Here is an 18,658-nt window from a genome sequence, read left to right on the forward strand (position 1 = left end):
AGCCCTCCTGCTGTCCCTCCCTGGCCCCGACCGTGGGTGGGTACATAGGAGGTAATCAACCAAAGACCATCCTATATAATAAAAGGCTAATATGTAAATCGACCAAATGGTGGAATGACCCGTCTCTATGACATGCACTGACCACCAGGGGGCAGACGCTCAACGCAGGAGCTTCCCCATGGTGTCAGTGTGCTCCCACAGGGGGAGCACCGCTCAGCCAGAAGCCAGGCTCACAGCTTGTGAGTGCAGCTTCGGTGGCAGGAGCCTCTCCCACCTCCGCTGCACGCAGGCAGTAAGGAGCAAGGGGTCCCGGACTGTGAGAGCCTCGGACTACAAGAGGGATATCTGAGTGCCGGCTTAGGCCCTAAGCCAGCAGGTGTACATCCCCCAAGGGGTCCCCAACTGCGAGAGGGCGCAGGCCAGGCTGAAGGACGCGCCCCCCAAGTGCACAAATTTCATGCACTAGGCCTCTAATGAGAAATAACTTTTTTTCCTTTGTAATATTTTTCTATTCATCTAAATCAACTTCTTACTAATGGCTTGAGAAAAAATTAAAGTCATTCAAAATTCAATACACATGTGTAAGCTATACATAAAAGGCTAAATTTTATTGTTTGTCATATACCATAAAAAGATAATACATTTAGCAATGCATAACATTAATAAATTCTAACCTAAGGGCACTGTGACTATACAAACTATGATCATTTCAATAATTTATATCTGGACAATTATCTTTGTAAATAGATTATGATTACTCAAGGATAACAATGTATGATGCAACAAAAATTATCAACAGTGTAAAATAAAGTTTTAAATTTAATGCTGATAACAGCTATAGGATGGTGACCTAGTATTTGTTGTTGTTAATCCTCACCAGAGAGTATTTTTCCACTGATTTTTAGGGAGAGTGGAAGAGAGAAAGAAAGACAGAGAGAAAACATCAATGTGAGAGAAACACATTTGTAGGGAGCGGATATAAGGTTAAGCCTCGAACTGACCTGTTGGCAAAGCCACAAACAAGTCCCAGCTTAGAGGGCACAGCCCTCTTAGCATAATTAAGCTTGACCTTATGACGTCCCCTAGATCCTATCTGGGTAGCCAATTGGCTGTGGGAGGTGCAGCAAGTGCTGCCAAAACAAGTGAAACTCACAAGAACATTGTAACTATGGTGACCACTACCTTGTTTACCTCTGGCTATAAAATAAAGGCTCAGCTTGCCCTCTGGATCTCTCTCTGTGGCCTTAGCCAGGCACAGGAGATCCACCTAGACCCAGCTTTTTCTCTTTGTCTGTCTTTTCTTCAATCCTTCACCACCCCCACTCAGGCTCACGGAACCCTTGGATGTGCTGGCCTGGCACACACATTGATTGATTGCCTCCTGCACGTGCCCCCACCAGGGCTCAGGCCAGGGAGGAGCCTGCAACCAAGGTATGTGCCCTTGACTGGAATCGAACCCAGGACCCTTTGGTCCACAAGCCAATGCTCTATCCACTGAGCCAAACCAGCTAGGGAGACCTAGTATGTTTTTTAACAACTTAATGCTCTCTAAAATTAAATGGCTTTTAACAACATTTACAGGATGCCCCAAATTTGCTAGGTTGCTACTTTTAAATTTACTAAAACTGATTCTTGCTGTTAAATTAAATTAGATTGTACAAATATTAATCAAGCACCTAACCAGGTGCAAAGGACTGTGCCAGGAACTGTACAAAATAAGGATGAGTGAAATTCTAGCCCTGCTTTTAAAGGCTTTATAGATACACACTTACACAACACATACACACATATGCTATATGCTAATTACTACTTAAATATTCCCAGTTTTTAAATTTTCTACACTTTGCTTTGGATTATGTGCCTTTAGTATATATATGATGTTGATATCATGAAGAAAAAATCTGAAGTATTAAATCTAAGGATGCTGTGACTCCTCAATGAACTGCTATAAAAAGTCTAGTTAAAAGTCTCTTTTCAACATAAATACTAAAAATACTTATCCTGCAGCTAAGTAATTATGTTAGTGAACTGGCACAATGATATTAAAAAGTCTTATAAAGAAACAATCCAGTTACCTACTTAACTTTCTCTATACAAATATAACTTTACTCAAATGATAATGAAGCAGCCTTGTCATGTAGAAATAATGTTACACTTACAGGGCACTGGAGAATGTATCTATATCTAACATTTAAATGCCTTACAAAATACTGATCTTTACAAATATACCTCATTATTTATATTTTTATTTTCAGAAAAGACTTATAAATAGATCACTTATAAAGAATACATTTCTCACTAGTTAAATCACAATTCACTTTATAGTTAATTAACTTATATCCAAAGACAGTACTTTCCTGTAAAATTTCATTTTCTTCAACGTGAAACAAAACTTTATTTCAGTAGAAAAAAATTTACATGTGAAATTCAAAGACAATAATTTTAGTAAAAATGGCAATCAACCACCATATCTTTTCTTGAGTTCTTCAACAGAATTATCCTTCAACCCTGAGTTCTCTATGTGACTGAATAATACATGTGCAACTGAAAAAGAAAAGAAAAAAAGTGTCCCATTTTAATCTCCATTTTTAAAAAAGTTTAGTGAAACGAAAATTAAAGGGAATAATCTGATCTGTCAAATAAAACATTTTACATTTGAAAGTTATAATATAAAGATTATTTCTAAATTCTAATTCAGGTATTTAAAAAGCCAATCCGAGAGTAGAAAATTATATAGCAATCCAATGTTTGCCAAAATATTTTGCTTTAGCAGTAAAAAATTTCCTCTACACCCTCAATGACATTAATTTTACAGAGTAAACTTAACTCATTCTAAGCTTCCTAAAATTTTTACTCTACTTAACTATTTTACTTAATATTATAATTAACTGTTTTTCAAACTTAAATAATTTTATTTTAGAAGAAACTTTTATATCACTACTCTAATTGAAAATTAGTGATAACATCTACAATTATATATATTATATATATTATATATATTATATAATAAAATAAAATACCTAACTATTAAGCGTTCAAAGATCTTCCTATAAACTATGTAAAATCTTTATCTTTCACACCACTGAATGGTCCACACTCTACATTTTGGAAAATACTATTATAGTTCGTCTATTTCTCAACATTAAAACTAGCTAACAATTGTTAATAATAATGGCAATAATGGAAGATAAGAGCAGCTAATATTTATTGAAAGTTTATTACATGCCAGGAACCATTATAAGTGCTTCCCATGTTTAACTTAGTGGACAGTGGAGACCTAACCAGGATGGAAGGCCAGTCTGAAGAGCCAACTCACATTCTTTGAGTACATTTTAACTTATCACATTATAGTGGCAAGAAATTATTTCATTCAACATGCTTCTACTAAGAAGTTATTATGTACTAAACACTGTTCTATGCCTGATGCCTAGAAAACAGTAGACAAAGTTCCTGCTCTCATGGAGCTTAATTTTATTAGGGAGAGAAATAATAAACATATACATGGAATACTGCCAGCTAGTTATTTTGAAGAAAAATAAAGCAGGGTAAGAATACAGAGGGTGAGGAGGCAGGGGAGGCAGACAGTTATTTTAACTAGAGCTGCTGAGGAAAGGTATCTCTGAATGTTAGATGGAAACTTAAATAAAGTGAGGAAGCTGGTGGGGAGATATTCTAGGCTGAGGGAACAGCCAAATGCAAAGCCCCAGAGGCTAAATTAAGTCTGGTAGTTTGGTATATTAAAAAACACCAAGCGGTGTGGTGAGGCAGAGTGAAAATAGTGGTAGAAGATGAGGTTAGAATAGTAGTAAGTAAAAGCAATACTTCTCGTGGAATTTCAGGAATTGTTTTTGATTAACAGAAGATGAAGCAGAAGTTTCTTTTGATTTAAATTCTATTTTAAAATCTCTCTAAGTTGCATATTCACTTCCCTAAGTACAACATAAGGAGTATTTTTTCTTACTGATTAAGACTCATTCAATGTCACTGCTAGATACATAAAAAAGAAAAGGAGCCCAAAGTACATTTAGCCTAAGAGGTTTGAAAATGGTACCAGGTTTCCCTATCTTTAAAACTAAAAACACTGGTACTCTGGTATTCTTATGATTTTTTTTCTCTTTTTCCTAAAACTATACAGTATAGCCCAAACCTCTAGGTAATTTGAAGTTTTTGCAGCATTTGATGTTACTTAAATTAGGGCCTCCCAAACTAGCACTTTCCTCCAAAGACTGAGATATATCAAGTAGAAGTAAGGGCTCTAATTCAGGCTCATCACCTGCCACTCTTTACCCCCAACTCGTCAATCCAGCCACACTGCCCTTCCTTTAATTTTCTAAATTCAATTGGCTCTTTCCTGCCTCAGAGTCTCAGAACACATCATCCCTTCAGTCTAAAACTCTTCCCTACCCACTTCATCTAACTGAATCCTGCCCTTCTTTGAGAATTCAGCTTAAATGAAACAAACTCAGGGAATTAGCTGTCACAGAACGGGTTAGATTTCGGTGCACCCAAACCGTTACCTGCCCCCTGTGGCAGGGAACCTTCACATGCTGCATGATGGCAGAAGCTCAACCATTCTGTTATTACTGCTTTTTCAAATAGAAAAGCTCAGACTCGAGAGCAGGACTGCCTAAGTTTAAATCCTGGGCCTGACTTCCTAGCTGTATGACCTTGATGGCGTTCCTTACCTCCCTATGCCTCAGTTTCCTCCTTTGTAAAAGTGGAATAATAATCATACCAACACCTCATGATGTTATTGTCAGGATTAAAACTTTTAATTTTACTTAATTTAATTATGTTTTATTTAAATTTAATTGTATGTACCTTGGATATAGTAAACATTCAACAAATATTTGCTATCATTTGTTTAAAAAATATAAGAGGAATATAAGAATAAAGAGTTATAGAAAAGCTTTGTTCACAGATCTCACTTTTTTTCTCAGGTTCTGACATGAACATCACTGCCATATCAAACCTTCTTAATTCAGAAAGCCTTTGTAAAATTTCCAAGATGAGTGATGGCTTTTCTTTCCTGAAATAAACAAAATAAAAAACAAATGATCCATTAAAAGTAGCTTATTTAATTCTTTACTAACACAATATTTCTAATTATATATAAATAAGGTCTTCATTTATCTTTTTCCCTGGGCACTTAAAGAATACTGTCTTTATTTTAAGTGCCCAGGTGAAGGAATTTATCAAGTCAATTGAAGAAATAATATTCTCAAATGTGAGGCATAGCACAGATGTTATTAATCTGCTATAACACTTATTCACTTCCATGCCCTATTTTTCTCTTTAAAAAAAATAAAACTCAATCATTTCCCTTGTTACTCCTTGCACTTATCATCTTCACAACTTCTGCCATAGTAAAATTTACCAGAGTGCTAATATTGCTACATAGAAGGTAGTAATAAAATCAAAACAAATGAATTTCCCAAACCCCTAGAAATAGCATAGCACTACAGTATGAAAGTATAACTAAAAAAATTCAACTTACTCAATGTAAAAGTCATGCAGAATTTTAATGATTTGGTTGAATACATCTGGATCTAGATTTTTCTGAAACAACTTAGGATACAAGGATGGTTCAATTTTCTTGGAAAAAAAATAGTTAGAAAATTAAATTATGACAACATTTACATATAAATTATATAATAATTGCTTAGGTGAATATAGTAAAGAATTACTATGCATTAATACATAATGAATAATAATGGGGAGAGGAGGCTGTCACAGTGAAATGTAATTAAGATAGAAGAAAGAAGGTTAGAGGAACAGTAAGATACTCTGTACAAATCAGAGAAAAACCTCATGAACAGATAAATGTATACCACCATGAGAGAGACAGGAAACTTTGAGCTCTCAAAAAGCAAGGATAGAGAGTTTAAAAAATAAAATTACATGAGATAATGTATTTGGAAGTAACTATATGTTGCATAATTATAAGGAATTATTATTATAATTAGAGGCCCGGTGCATGGATTTGTGCACCAGTGGGGTCCCTCAGCGTGGCCTTCAGGGATTGGGCCGAAACCGGCTCTCTGACATCCCCCGAGGGGTCTCGGATTTCAAGAGGGCGCAGGCAGGCCAAGGGACCCCACTGGTGCACGATAGGCTGGGGAGAGACCACGGGATGGCTCCAGGGTGTGTCCGGCCTGTCTCGCCCAATCCCAATCAGGGCCGACCGGGGCCAACTGGCCAGCGTAGTATTACACGAGGGCTCCCGGGTGTGTCCAGCCAGTCTCACCCAGTCCCAATCAGCTGGACCCCAGCAGCAAGCTAACCTACTGGTCAGAGTATCTGCCCCCTGGTGGTCAGTACATGTCATAGCGACTGGTTGAATGGTCGAACACTTAGCATATTATGCTTTTATTATATAGGATTACATTGGAGAAAAATAACCCATTATTTGGTAAATTTCATATGATTTGATTCTTTTGCTTGGAGCAAATGAAGGAGAATGAATACCTAAATATTGCAAGCATTACTTGTCACAAAGAAGGCATTTAATGTATTTTAGCTTCTTTCCCCATCTTGAAGGATGAAGAAGTTCAAGTTATGATATATGAAATCAGATTAAGTTATTTTTAGAGAAGAGAATTCAAAACAGAACCTATTTCCAACAGTTCCCTGGTTGCAAATATTTAAAATGGTCTGGCCAGCCCTAGCTGGCTTGGCTCAGTGGATAGAGCGTTGGCCTGTGGACTGAAGGGTCCCAGGTTCGATTCTGGTCAAGGGCACATACCTGGGTTGGGGGCTCAATCCCCAGTGGGCAGGAGGCAGCCAATCAATGATTCTCTCTCATCACTGATGTTTCAATCTCTCTTTCCCTCTCCCTTCCTCTCTGAAATCAATTAAAAATTAAAAAAATAAAATAAAATGGTCTGGCCAGGGTGATACATGTGTCAGGTAAGGGATAATAAGAGCATTTTCTACAATCATATTATACAATACAAAGAGCAAATATAACACTATTATTATACTAGTGGCCCGATGCACGAATGAACATTCATGCAAGAATGGGCTTTTGTTTCCCTGGCTGCCGGCACCGCCTTCGCTCTGGCCAGAGCAGCCTTTCCGCTCCAGCTCGGAGCCGCCTTTCTGCCTTCCCATGCTGCCCAGAGGCCCAGAGCTGCTGGGGTGGTGCGGAATGCCTGCGTCGTCTCCATGGTGACAACACAAGCGTCCTGCCCCATCTGCGGCCACTCGGTGCCTGCGTATGCAAATTAACCCACCATCTTTGTTGGATTAATTTGCATACTCACTCCTGATTGGCTGGTGGGTGTTGTGAAGGTATGGTCAATTAGCATGTTACTCTTTTATTAGGTAGATAGTGAGTGACAAAGACATTCTTTGACCTTTTATTTACAACAGAACTACTAGCTTCCTCTTTCTTACCGTCAAATATTGATATAACATATCTGGAGAACTTTTCAGTTGTCTAAAATCAGATTCAAGCTGGAATGAGTTTGCAGGAACTGGAGGAAGAACAGTTGTGATAAACTGAGCAGGCAATTTGTCTCCCTCTATAGAAATCTTCTCACGGGAAGACTGACATACATCCTGCTTCATATTAACTTGAGGTCTGCAATATTGCAGAGACATCAGTCAAACAATTGAAAAGAAACAAAATTAGTCAAAGCTTATTATAAGAAAGCATCAATAGAGATTTTAAAATTTCTGATTTAACTATTACATTATCTATTTACATTCTAAAAATACTAAATTGTTTCAGCTGATAACATATGTATATTTTTTTGCAAGACATGCCTCTTCAAATTTTCACATGCTACACAATGACTATTCTCATTTGTTGGGCTATCAGCCTGGCCACATTTTGAGCACACCATTTCTACATACCACACTACTACATCATATATACTTACAACTCAGCCTTTCAGAAGTCTGAATTATAAGTTTTAAGAAAGATATTCTGAGAAGGAAAAAATGCTTTCTCCTTAAAAAACAAACAAAACTACCTACTTAGTGTTTTCCCACAATCCATACTATCACTTTAAATTGAATTACTACTAAAATTCAAAGTTAAAAAAAATTCCAATAGAATTGTTGAGTGCAATGCAATAATATATGAATAAAATGTCAAGACCCTAAAACAAACCTAGTCTATATCTTTTATATTCTCACTAGAGGCCTGTGGGGATCCAGCCAAAACCGGCTCTCTGACATCCCCCGAGGGGCCCCAGATTGCGAGAGGGTGCAGGGACCCCACTGGTGCAAAATTGGGGGTGGGAAAGGGCTGCGGGAGGGCTCCAGTGTGTGTCTGACCTGTCTCGCCCAGTCCCCATCAGCCGGACCCCAGCAGCAAGCTAATCTGCCCCCTGGTGGTCAGTGTGCGTCATAGCAACTGGTCGAATGGTCAGACCCTTAGCATATTAGGTTTTTATATATATAGATCAAGGAAACACATCACTACTTTTAAAAATTCCAAACAAGCCCTGGCTGGTCTGGCTCAGTGCATAGAGTGTCAGCTTGCAGACTGAAGGGCCCCAGGTTCGATTCCAGTCAGGGGCACATGCCCGGGTTGTGGTTTGAACCCCAGTAGGAGGCGTGCAGGAGGAAGCTGATCAATGATTCTCTCTCGTCATTGATGTTTCTATCTCTCCCTCTTCCTTCCTCTCTGAAATCAATAAAAATACATTAAAAAATTTTTTTCCAAACAAAATTTAAAACAACCCACAAATAATCTTAAATATGAATGGCTAGAATAATGTAAATGTTTAAATTCTACATTTTTCAGAAGCTGTCTTTTAAAAAATTAAATTTGATGCTGAATTAAGAAGGAAAACAATATACTGAATGAAGTTTGAGGTAAAAAATGAACACAACCAACTTGTTAAAGACAGTTTCTTATTATCTCTAAATTCCCCACTATGATAAAGGAACAGTGATCATTCCTTGTGCAAAACATCTCTGAAGAGTCAGAACAAATAAAAAAGAAAAACTAGAACATGAAGTTGGGTAGTTCAAAAAATTACAGTGATGAGTATAAAACAAAACGCTCATTGGTAATATAAATTTTCTAGTGGAATTAAATCCTGGGTCTGGCTTTACCATTCTAGAGATTATCCTATATAATAACGAGCAATATGCTAATTAGACCAAACAGCAGCAGAACGACCGTCCGGACGACCTTCTGGACGAAGCTGGGGCTTCGAGGGGCTTCGAGGGGCTGGCTGGGGCTGCAAGGGCTGAGCCCCTTGCACGAATTTCGTGCATTGGGCCTCTAGTCAAATAATAATAGTTCTACTTACTGGAGGGCTGAAGTCTCACTGGTTTCTTCTATTTTCAATACTTTTGCTTTTGGAATATCACTCGTGGGCAAAAGGTCATCTTGGCTTGAATTCTTCTTACTTGCAGTGCCTGTGGTTGCTGTTACATCTGCTACATTAACAGGATTACTCTCTGGAGCAGCAGCAGCAGTGCTCTCTGGCATGTCAATAGTCTGTATCAAATTACCAGTTTCTTCAATAATCACCTTCTTCAGTGGTTTCTAAAACAATTAAAATCAATTCCTTAAATCAACCCATAAAGTTTTTCTATTTTAGAATTACAAATTAAAAGATTGCTGTGTTCTTACACATAATATCCCAGTTATAAAAAAAAAATTCAATTTGATGGCTAGGCAGACTTAGGAGTCACACTCTGAGAACACAAATAAAAAGATTCATAGCACCTGCCATACGTAGGTCTAAATGGGGAAAGAAGATGTATATATAAATAATTACTAGGCAATGGGATACAAACCATAAAAAGTGAAAGCACAAACCTATGACAACACAGAGGAAGGTAGAAAAACATTGGCATTAGCAGAGACTTCTTAGAAAAAGTACACAAGAATGGCTATGTGGAAGATTAACTATGGTAATGTATGGTCAGTGAAAAGGTGGTAAGTCCAATGGTACTGGTGCAAGGGGCTAAGTGATGGAGACAAAGCTTGAAAGGCTCATTAAAAATAGCTTATAAAGGGACTGTGTGCCATGTCAAGGAGTTTGGACTTTATTTCAGAGGCAAGAAAGCCAAGAAAAAATATTACCAAACTGACAGCAGTATTGTGGGCTAACTGAAAGCAAAAAAAAACAACAAGGCTAGGCAATAACCAGCATTCTGTATGAAACAGACCAACATTAAAACCTGAATACATCTGGTTGGTGTAGCTCAGTGGTTGAGCGTCAACCACTATAGAAAGATTTATGAACCTGGAGGTCACAGTTTGATTCCGGGTTAGGACACATGCCTGGGTTGTAGGCTCAATCCCCAGAAATGGGCATGCAAGAGGCAGCCAATCAATGATTATCTCTTATCATTGATGTTTCTATCTTCTCTCCCTCTCCTTTCCTCTCTGAAATCAATAAAAGTACATTTTAATAATAATCCTATATAATAAAAGGCTAATATGCAAATCGACCAAATGGCAGAAAGACCAGTTGCTGTAACACGCACTGACCACCAGTTGGCAGACACTCAATGCAGGAACTTCCCCCTGGTGGTCAGTGTGCTCCCACAGGGGGAGCGCCGCTCAGCCAGAAGCCCTGAGCTGGGCTCATGGCTGGTGAGTGCAGCGGCAGTGGCAGGAGCCTCTCCCACAGAGGCAGCAGTGCTAACGATGTCCGGGAAGCGGGCCTAAGCTGTCAGTTGGACATCTTCCGAGGGCTCCTGGACTGCAAGAGGGCACAGGCTGGGCTGAGGGACACTCCCCTGCCCCGAGTGAATGAATTTCGTGCACCGGGCCTCTAGTAATAAATAAAACCTGAATACTATTTCTATATAAGATGCTAGATAAAGCCAGCTCAGGATTAAAAGTTTGCCAAATAATATTCACAAACTTGGTAAGTTCTTGACCATAATAGTGGTTTTTAATTTAATAAAATAAATTGTATTCACTATTTCAAACATTACAAGTATCAAACATTTTCAATTTCTTCTAAAGTTTACATATTGTACTCTTATTTTTAACAAAAAAAAACACTTTTCAGTATAATGTGTTTAATTCAATTGTATAGTTAAATTTTAAATAAAGAAGTTATAAAGATAAACACTTTTGACATATATACTAAATTCAATGTTAAAACCAGACATTCTATTAGCATTGCTAAGCTAAGACCTAATGGGAAAAATTGTTACTGGATAAATGCACATAAATAAGAAAGCTGTTAGCAAATTTGTTAAAAGAATCCTGTTAGCAGTTCTATTTTAAAAGATAATCATGTTAAGCTAAGGCCTTTGCTTTGCTGAGAACTATCATCAGCAATAGATAACTATCAAAATATTGATCAAGAATGAACATATATTAGTGTTTAAAAAATAGACTATAATTTGACAGGCAATAATTATTGAATTATATCAATACAGTATTATTTCAAAACAAATACTTTCATTGACATTAGATGTGTAAGCATAATCCTAATTAACAAATTTCCAAATAAATAGTCTCTGTTAACTGTAGACCAGGGATGGAGGAATGACAGTAGGAACAGAAGTAAAACTCAAAATATACCACTACAGAAAGATTTATGGAAAGATATGAACGGTTCAATCCATTACTTTTTAAAAATTAAAAGTTAGAAACGTGACATTTTATTTAGTTCTCTATAATGGCCAATTCAAGAAAAAAAAAAAGAAAGAAGAATAAATAGAAAGGGAGAAAGAAAAGGCTAAGGACCAAAAAGAAAGGTGAAGTTTTGATATGGGAAAACAGAAAAATGAAAATAAGTATTTTAGCAGAGACTAAGAGATCAGGGAAAACTTTCATTTACTACCACCCTATCAGGGAACACCAGGCCCTTGCTTAGCTGATCTACATCACTGGTCTCCCATGCTCTCTCTGGAGATTTGCCTAAAGTACTCCCGGGCTACCAGCCCTTGAGACACAGGCTACCCTGGCCTACCCTCTCACTTGAATAAAGTAACCCACCCCAGAATTCTCTCTTCACTTCTTAGACTTTCTTCCTTTCCTGACCAACTTACTCAGTGACCAGGTAGACTCACAAATATGTAACTGAAAAAAAACTAACATTTATTTCACCTGACAATGCCTTTGTATTAATGGACATTATTCCTTTGATCTCAACTAATCTGTGAGTTAATCTCAACTTGAGAAAAAGTGAGGATCCCACAGGAATTGGGTAACTTGCCTAAGATTTCAAAGTTTATAAAGTGGGGCTCAAATCAACTCTAAAAAGTATTATGGGCTCAAATCAACTCTAAAAAGCATTATACCAACTACACCTTCTATTTTTCAAATAAATGCCCACATTTTTATTATGGAAACCTATTATAAAATAAACAGCCTTTCCCCCCCTTGCCTACTAGGATAATAATTTTGTTTGTGATGGATCATTTATAGAATAGTTTACCCTAGATCTCTCATTGCAGAGGTGTTTTGTTTTGAGATTGTGCCACAAGAGACTTAAATTCACATTGAATTTTCACAACTATTAACATAAATTGATTTTTAAAGTGAGAGAGAAGAGAACCAAAAAGATTTATAAAAACTTGCTGAGGGTATCTTGGCCATGGGACATTGCATATATATATATATACATATACATATATATTTTTTTTAAAAAGCATAATATGCAAATCAACCGGACAGCAGAACAACCGGTTGGCTATGATGCACACTGGCCACTAGGGGGCGGACGCTCAACGCAGGAGCTGCCCCCAGCCTGCAAACCCCGATCGCTCGATTGGAGCCTGCCAGCCAACCTCTTGGTTCCTCCCGCTGGCCAGCAGGCTCCGATCATGATGGGGAACCTGGAACTGGGGGTGGGTGGCGGTGCCAGGACCCCAATTGCTCTGCCAGTTGCCCCACACACAAAGGGCGACCAGCAGTGGCGGTGGTGGGGCCAGCTGCCAGCAGCCAGGGAAGATCGGCCCTGATCGCAGGCCAGATCTAGGGACCCTACCTGTGCAGGAATTTTGTGCGCTGGGCCTCTAGTGTCTTTATAATTATGGACAGCAAAGTCTGACAATGGCTTCTTAAAAACCTGTGACTTAGTTTTTGTGAAGAAGTCTTACAAAGATGTAGAAGTTTAAATCACATGTAATTCAACACTCAATCACCTTTATTGAAAAGAATAAAATAGTAAATGAATATAATGAATGAAAATTAATATAATGTATGAAAGCAACTAGCTTTATGCCTGGCACATGAAACAAGTATTATCTCAGAAAATTCAAGAGTAAAGTCACAATAAGAACACTGGAAAAGCACTAAACTAAAAATTCCTCTATCTGCTACTAATCTGAAATGTGAACTTGGCAAAACAATTAAACATCCTTTGCCTTATCCTTCCTTCCTTCCTTTCCTTTCCTTTCCTTTCCTTTCCTTCCTTCCTTCCTTCCTTCCTTCCTTCCTTCCTTCCTTCCTTCCTTCCTTCCTTCCTTCCTTCCTTCCTTCCTTCCTTCTTTCTTTCTTTTTCTTTTAAAATATATTTTATTGATTTTTTACAGAGAGGAAGGGAGAGGGATAGAGAGCTAGAAACATTGATGAGAGAGAAACATCGACCAGCTGCCTCCTGCACACCCCCCACCGGGGATGTGCTCACAACCAATGTACATGCCCTTGACCGGAATCGAACCTGGGACCCTTCAGTCCGCAGACCAACGCTCTATCCACTGAGCCAAACCGGTTTCAGCTCATTCTTTCTTTAGTAAAAAAGAAGATACAAATATCCACTCTGACTTCTTGTAAATTTGTTATTATTCTCAAAGTAACATCCATAAGTAACAGGGGGCAAGAGAGAGAATCATCATCCATGAGGGGCATGCAGGGAAATTTAGTGGGGAGGTGAGGGTGATCCTGGTTGGTGGTTTCATAGGTGCTCACTTTATAATTATTCTTTAAATCTTAACTTATCTTGTGTACTTTTCTACATGTATTTTATCTTTCAAAAATTTATATATACATATATTATAAAAACTATGTCAATGTTGGAAACTACCTTAGAGTCACATTATATATTTGCCTTAAATGAATTTAATTTTAAAAACTTAGCACAAAACAAACTACTGAATTCTTTTTGTTCCTATAGTGCAGGAAAAAAAAAACTTGGCTTTGTTTAACTTAATTAAAAACAATATGGTATACCAAAAACAACATGCAGTACATATTGTAAAATATAATCTTGGCTATATAAGATTTTGCGTTAACTGCTGATTTTAGATCTTACACCATACAAGATGTAAGAGTATTTTAAAACAATCCCAATCTCAAATAAGAATAGTAATAAAAATTCTTAATTATTTCAAAAATGTAAAACTGCTTCAAATTTCTTTAATATCAGAAAACATGTAGAAATATTTAAATTTATGGTGTTAAAAACTAAAGGCACTTAACTCTAAATAGCTCATTTTTCCCCACATCAATAATCCTAAAAAGTATTTTTTATTGACCCTAGGAAGAGACTTCAACATTTCCTTTAAGAGATTTTAATTCAACAGTTTGTTTCCTACTCTTATTCATACCACACCGATATTTACATACCAAGAAAGACAAGTGTTTCACTTACAGCTGATCCAGGATGAGGTGGATTATCAATGGGTTTTATCACATTCTGCCTTTCAGTAGAATCGAGAAACACATCATCCCAGTGTCCTTTCTCAATTAATTCCTTAAAAATAGATTTGTAATCATGACTATAAAAATATTCTCAAGTTAATTATGCAACAAATAATTGTGTTTAAGTTGCAGAAAATAAAAGTATATATTGGTGAAAATAATATATTACCTTTTTAATTTTGGAAAGTTCAGTTATTGCTTGCTTATTTCCAGGTTCCAGAAGCAAAACAGTTTCAAAATCTAAAGCAAATTTTTAAGAAATATAATAAATTAGTGAAAACACGTTATCAAGTTCAAGACATGATATATTTATTGGTTTAGTAACCCCATGTTTATCTCAGGAAGTTTTACTCAGGATGCTAGGAAACATGTAAGCAACAACAAGGACTAACATTTACTGAGTGCTATTCTTTATATGAATTCTGATGTATTCCTCACTACAACCCCATTTTACAGATGATACGATTGAGGCCTTCAGGTCACCTAACTTACCAAAGCCCACACTACTAATAAATGACAAGGTAACTCACTAAATGTAGATAGAGTCTAGTATTATTCAGCCTTAAAAAGGAGTTGGATTGTGATACATGCTACAACATGGATGAACCTTGAAGAAATTATGCTAATTAAAATAAGCCAGACACAAAAGGACAAAATATTGTATTATCATTCTACTTATATAAAACACCTAGAATAGTCATATTCAGGGATAGAAAGTAGAATGGTGGTTCCGAGGAGCTGGAGAAAGAGGGGAATGGAGAGTTACTGTTTAATGCGTAGAGTTTTCAGAATGAAATGATGAAGAAGTTCTGGAGATGAATAATGGTGATGGTTACACAAGGTGAATGGACTCAATGCCAATGGACTTAAAAATGGTTAGAACAGTAAGTTTTATGTTATGTGTCTTTTACCATAATGAAAAAAATGCATGGGTTACAGCTGAAGCCAGGTTTAGAGAAAAACTGACAGAATTAAATGCATGGATCAGGAAAAAAGACTGAAAATCAATTATCTAGGTATTGATATTAAAATATTAAGAAACAGCCAATTAAATCAAAAGACAGTTCAAGGAAGGCAATAAAGAGTAGAAATAAATGAAATAGAAAACATACACAATAGAAACAAGTTGGTTCTTCAAAAACACTAATACATACTTAAAAGACAGATCAAGGAAAAATAAAAGAGTAACTAGTATCAAGAAAAAAGGGGGGCTGGGCATCACTACAGACTTTACATTATCCTCTACCTCCAGCTGCGGATTCCCTTCCTTTTCATTCTTGCCTTTGTCTTGTTTTTTTCCTTCTCACCTATAATTCAAATCTTTACTAATTTTGATTGGCAACTAGCCAGATTGTACTGTATGTTATCAAAAGATAATCAGGTCTACTATTGAAGCTGCATTCCTTCAAATCTGCATACATATTCATGATTTACACTGAGAAACAAAATATGTCTTTCTCTAAATTCTGTATCCTTGAACCATGGGAAGGCTACACAAATCTCTGCTTCTACAACTTGGGAGTCTCGTCAGAATGAGTGAGTGGCAGTTGTTATAAAAATAGTCATACCTTGTTTGGCCTCATTTAGCTTTCCCAAAAATGTTCTTGCAGTTCCTCTTCTGGCATAAGCTTTAGAATACGAGCCATCTAATAAAATAGCTCGTGTGCAGTCCTTTTCAGCCTCTTCATATCTATTAAACATAATACAATTACCAACTGGAAAAATGCAGCCTATAGAAAAACTTTATATAAGCTGAGTTTCTAATATAAAAAAGCATGCACATAATTTCAAATATCAGCCCCATATCTGTGTTTGAGGGAAAAGACAATTATAAAATTTTATATTCTCACCAAATCTTGAGATCATCTGCTAAGGAGGGAGAAGGTACCAGATTAAAGGAAAGTCAGAAAAGGATGGAATTAGGATGGCAAATATGAGTAGAGCAGACAAAAGAATAGTACTGCTGGAAGTCTGCCCCCCCCCCTCCCCGTCCACCTTCAATATGCACACACTGCATTAACAATTATAACTGGCATTCATTTTCTAATAAAACTAGAGGCCCGGTGCATGAATTCATGCACCAGTGCAGTCCCTCAGCCTGGCCTGCGGGATCAAGCTGAAACCGGCTCTCTGACATCCCCTAGGGGTCCCAGATTGTGAGAGAGCGCAGGCCAGGCCGAGGGACCCCACTGGTGCACAACTGGAGCCGGGGAGAGACATGGAAGGTTGGCCAGCTGGGGAAGGACCACGGGAGGGCTCCAGGGCATGTCCAGTCTGTCTCACTCCAGTCCCCGATCGGTGGGATCCCAGCAGCAAGCTAACCTACCAATCAGACCATCTGCCCCCTGGCGGTCAGTGCACATCATAGAGCAGTTGAGCAGCCTTAGCATATCATTAGCATATTATGCTTTGATTGGTTGAATGGCCAATCAGACGACTGGACACTTAGCATATTAGGCTTTTATTATATAGGATTCCATTTTTACTTATAGTACACATCGCCCAAGGAAAAACAACCCAGAAAACATTATATATTTGTAAGTATATCATCTGACACTTCATAAATCCTACTCAGCCATGCAACCAACAATCAATTCAGTCTAACTGGGTACTGCTCTATGATAACAAGGCACTAAGAGCTAAAACACAAAAACTTGAGACTCTATATATTAACACATTGCAGACAGATCACAAGAATTCTTTAAAAAGATATTATCTTGTAAGAACATGTAATAAATAACTTCAAAATGCAATGGGTATTTAATTTTAAAGAGTGCCTTTAACATTTATGTAAAACGTTTTTTGTACTCAACGTTTTTTGGCCACTGGGTAAAGATAGCAATAAAACTACTAGTCCGCAGTATGTTAAAATAACATTAATAAATTATTTTTAATTTATATGGCATGATAACAGTATTGTGGTTACACCTGAAGTATCCTTTAGGGATAAAATGTCATAATGTCTGCAACTATTTACAATTCAGGAGAAAAAAAAAGCTGAGACAAATATGATAAAAAAAGCTATGGCTTTTTTAAACTAGATGATTTAAAACATGGAGCTTTTTATACCACTTTCATGAAAGTTTGAAAAGTTTCATAATAAAAATACTTTTTAAAAAGAATCTCCTGTGATTACATTCTCCCCAAGGCCTAAGTCAATGATGGCGAACCTATGACATGCGTGTCAGCACTGACACGCGTAGCCATTTCTGATGACACGCGGCCGCTGAGGCAGCCGCATGAGGATGAAACATTTGCTGCTCCTGAGGATGAAACATTTGCGAAATAATGTTTTTTCCTCAAAGTGACACACTACCCGAGTTATGCTCAGTTTTTTGGCGAAGTCTGGCGAATTAAATATGACTCTGATTTGTATTTTTTTCTAGTGTATCTTTTAGATTAACACTTAATACAGAAGTTTTCTCCACCACATGGTGACTGTTGTCAGACATGGATTCCAAGGTTTGACTAATGCCAAGAATAATAACTTCTAATAGGTGACAAATTATATCTACATTTATGAGCGCTGTAGTTTATTGTATTATTATATTGTTTTAGTTGATAATCACATTAGTATGTTATAGTAAGTTAATGGTATATTTCACATTAAGTATGACTCTGATTTGTATTTTGTATTTGCCCATCACTGGCCTAAGTGAATATCATTATACCCTCAAAACAAGATCTACTCTGAACAAAATCAGATCTTCTAATGAACTTAAAAATTTCTGAATTCTTGAATTCGTTTTTCAACAAGAGAGAAAGAAGATCTTTCTGTGTGTGTGTGTGTGTGTGTGTGTCCATTCCCTTACCAATATGTTTTCTACCTGACTGATTATATCATTCTCCCAACCATGATACTTGCATAGCCCCCATACTGTTCAGGATAAAGTCAAGCTCCTGTGCAGAACACAAAGTCAGGGGCCTGTCTGACTCTCCAGCCTTATCCTTGCCATTATCCCCAGCATAACAGCAATAATATGGACTACCTGCCCTTTCTAGAAATTACCATGAAATTTCCAATTCCTGAGCCTGTGAACTCCACTGGGACACCTGTTTTTTTCACCTCACTAATGC

General features: G+C 37.2%; 1 protein-coding gene across 1 annotated transcript in view; it reads right to left on the reverse strand.

Annotated features, from left to right (window-relative positions):
- Positions 1 to 902: 902 nt before the first annotated feature.
- The window catches only part of RPAP3 (RNA polymerase II associated protein 3), a 39,048-nt gene continuing 21,292 nt past the window's right edge, over positions 903 to 18,658 (reverse strand). The window contains exons 10-17 of the mRNA XM_079775712.1: positions 16,150 to 16,271; positions 14,751 to 14,821; positions 14,532 to 14,633; positions 9,273 to 9,511; positions 7,399 to 7,585; positions 5,498 to 5,595; positions 4,929 to 5,029; positions 903 to 2,544 (exon numbers count right to left, since the gene is read on the reverse strand). Coding sequence (XP_079631838.1) covers positions 2,459 to 2,544; positions 4,929 to 5,029; positions 5,498 to 5,595; positions 7,399 to 7,585; positions 9,273 to 9,511; positions 14,532 to 14,633; positions 14,751 to 14,821; positions 16,150 to 16,271 — 1,006 coding nt within the window. The 3' untranslated portion in view covers positions 903 to 2,458. The remainder of the gene's footprint in view (positions 2,545 to 4,928; positions 5,030 to 5,497; positions 5,596 to 7,398; positions 7,586 to 9,272; positions 9,512 to 14,531; positions 14,634 to 14,750; positions 14,822 to 16,149; positions 16,272 to 18,658) is intronic.

Source organism: Cnephaeus nilssonii (genome assembly GCF_951640355.1).
Source record: "Cnephaeus nilssonii genome assembly, chromosome: 6".
Taxonomy (NCBI): domain Eukaryota; kingdom Metazoa; phylum Chordata; class Mammalia; order Chiroptera; family Vespertilionidae; genus Cnephaeus; species Cnephaeus nilssonii.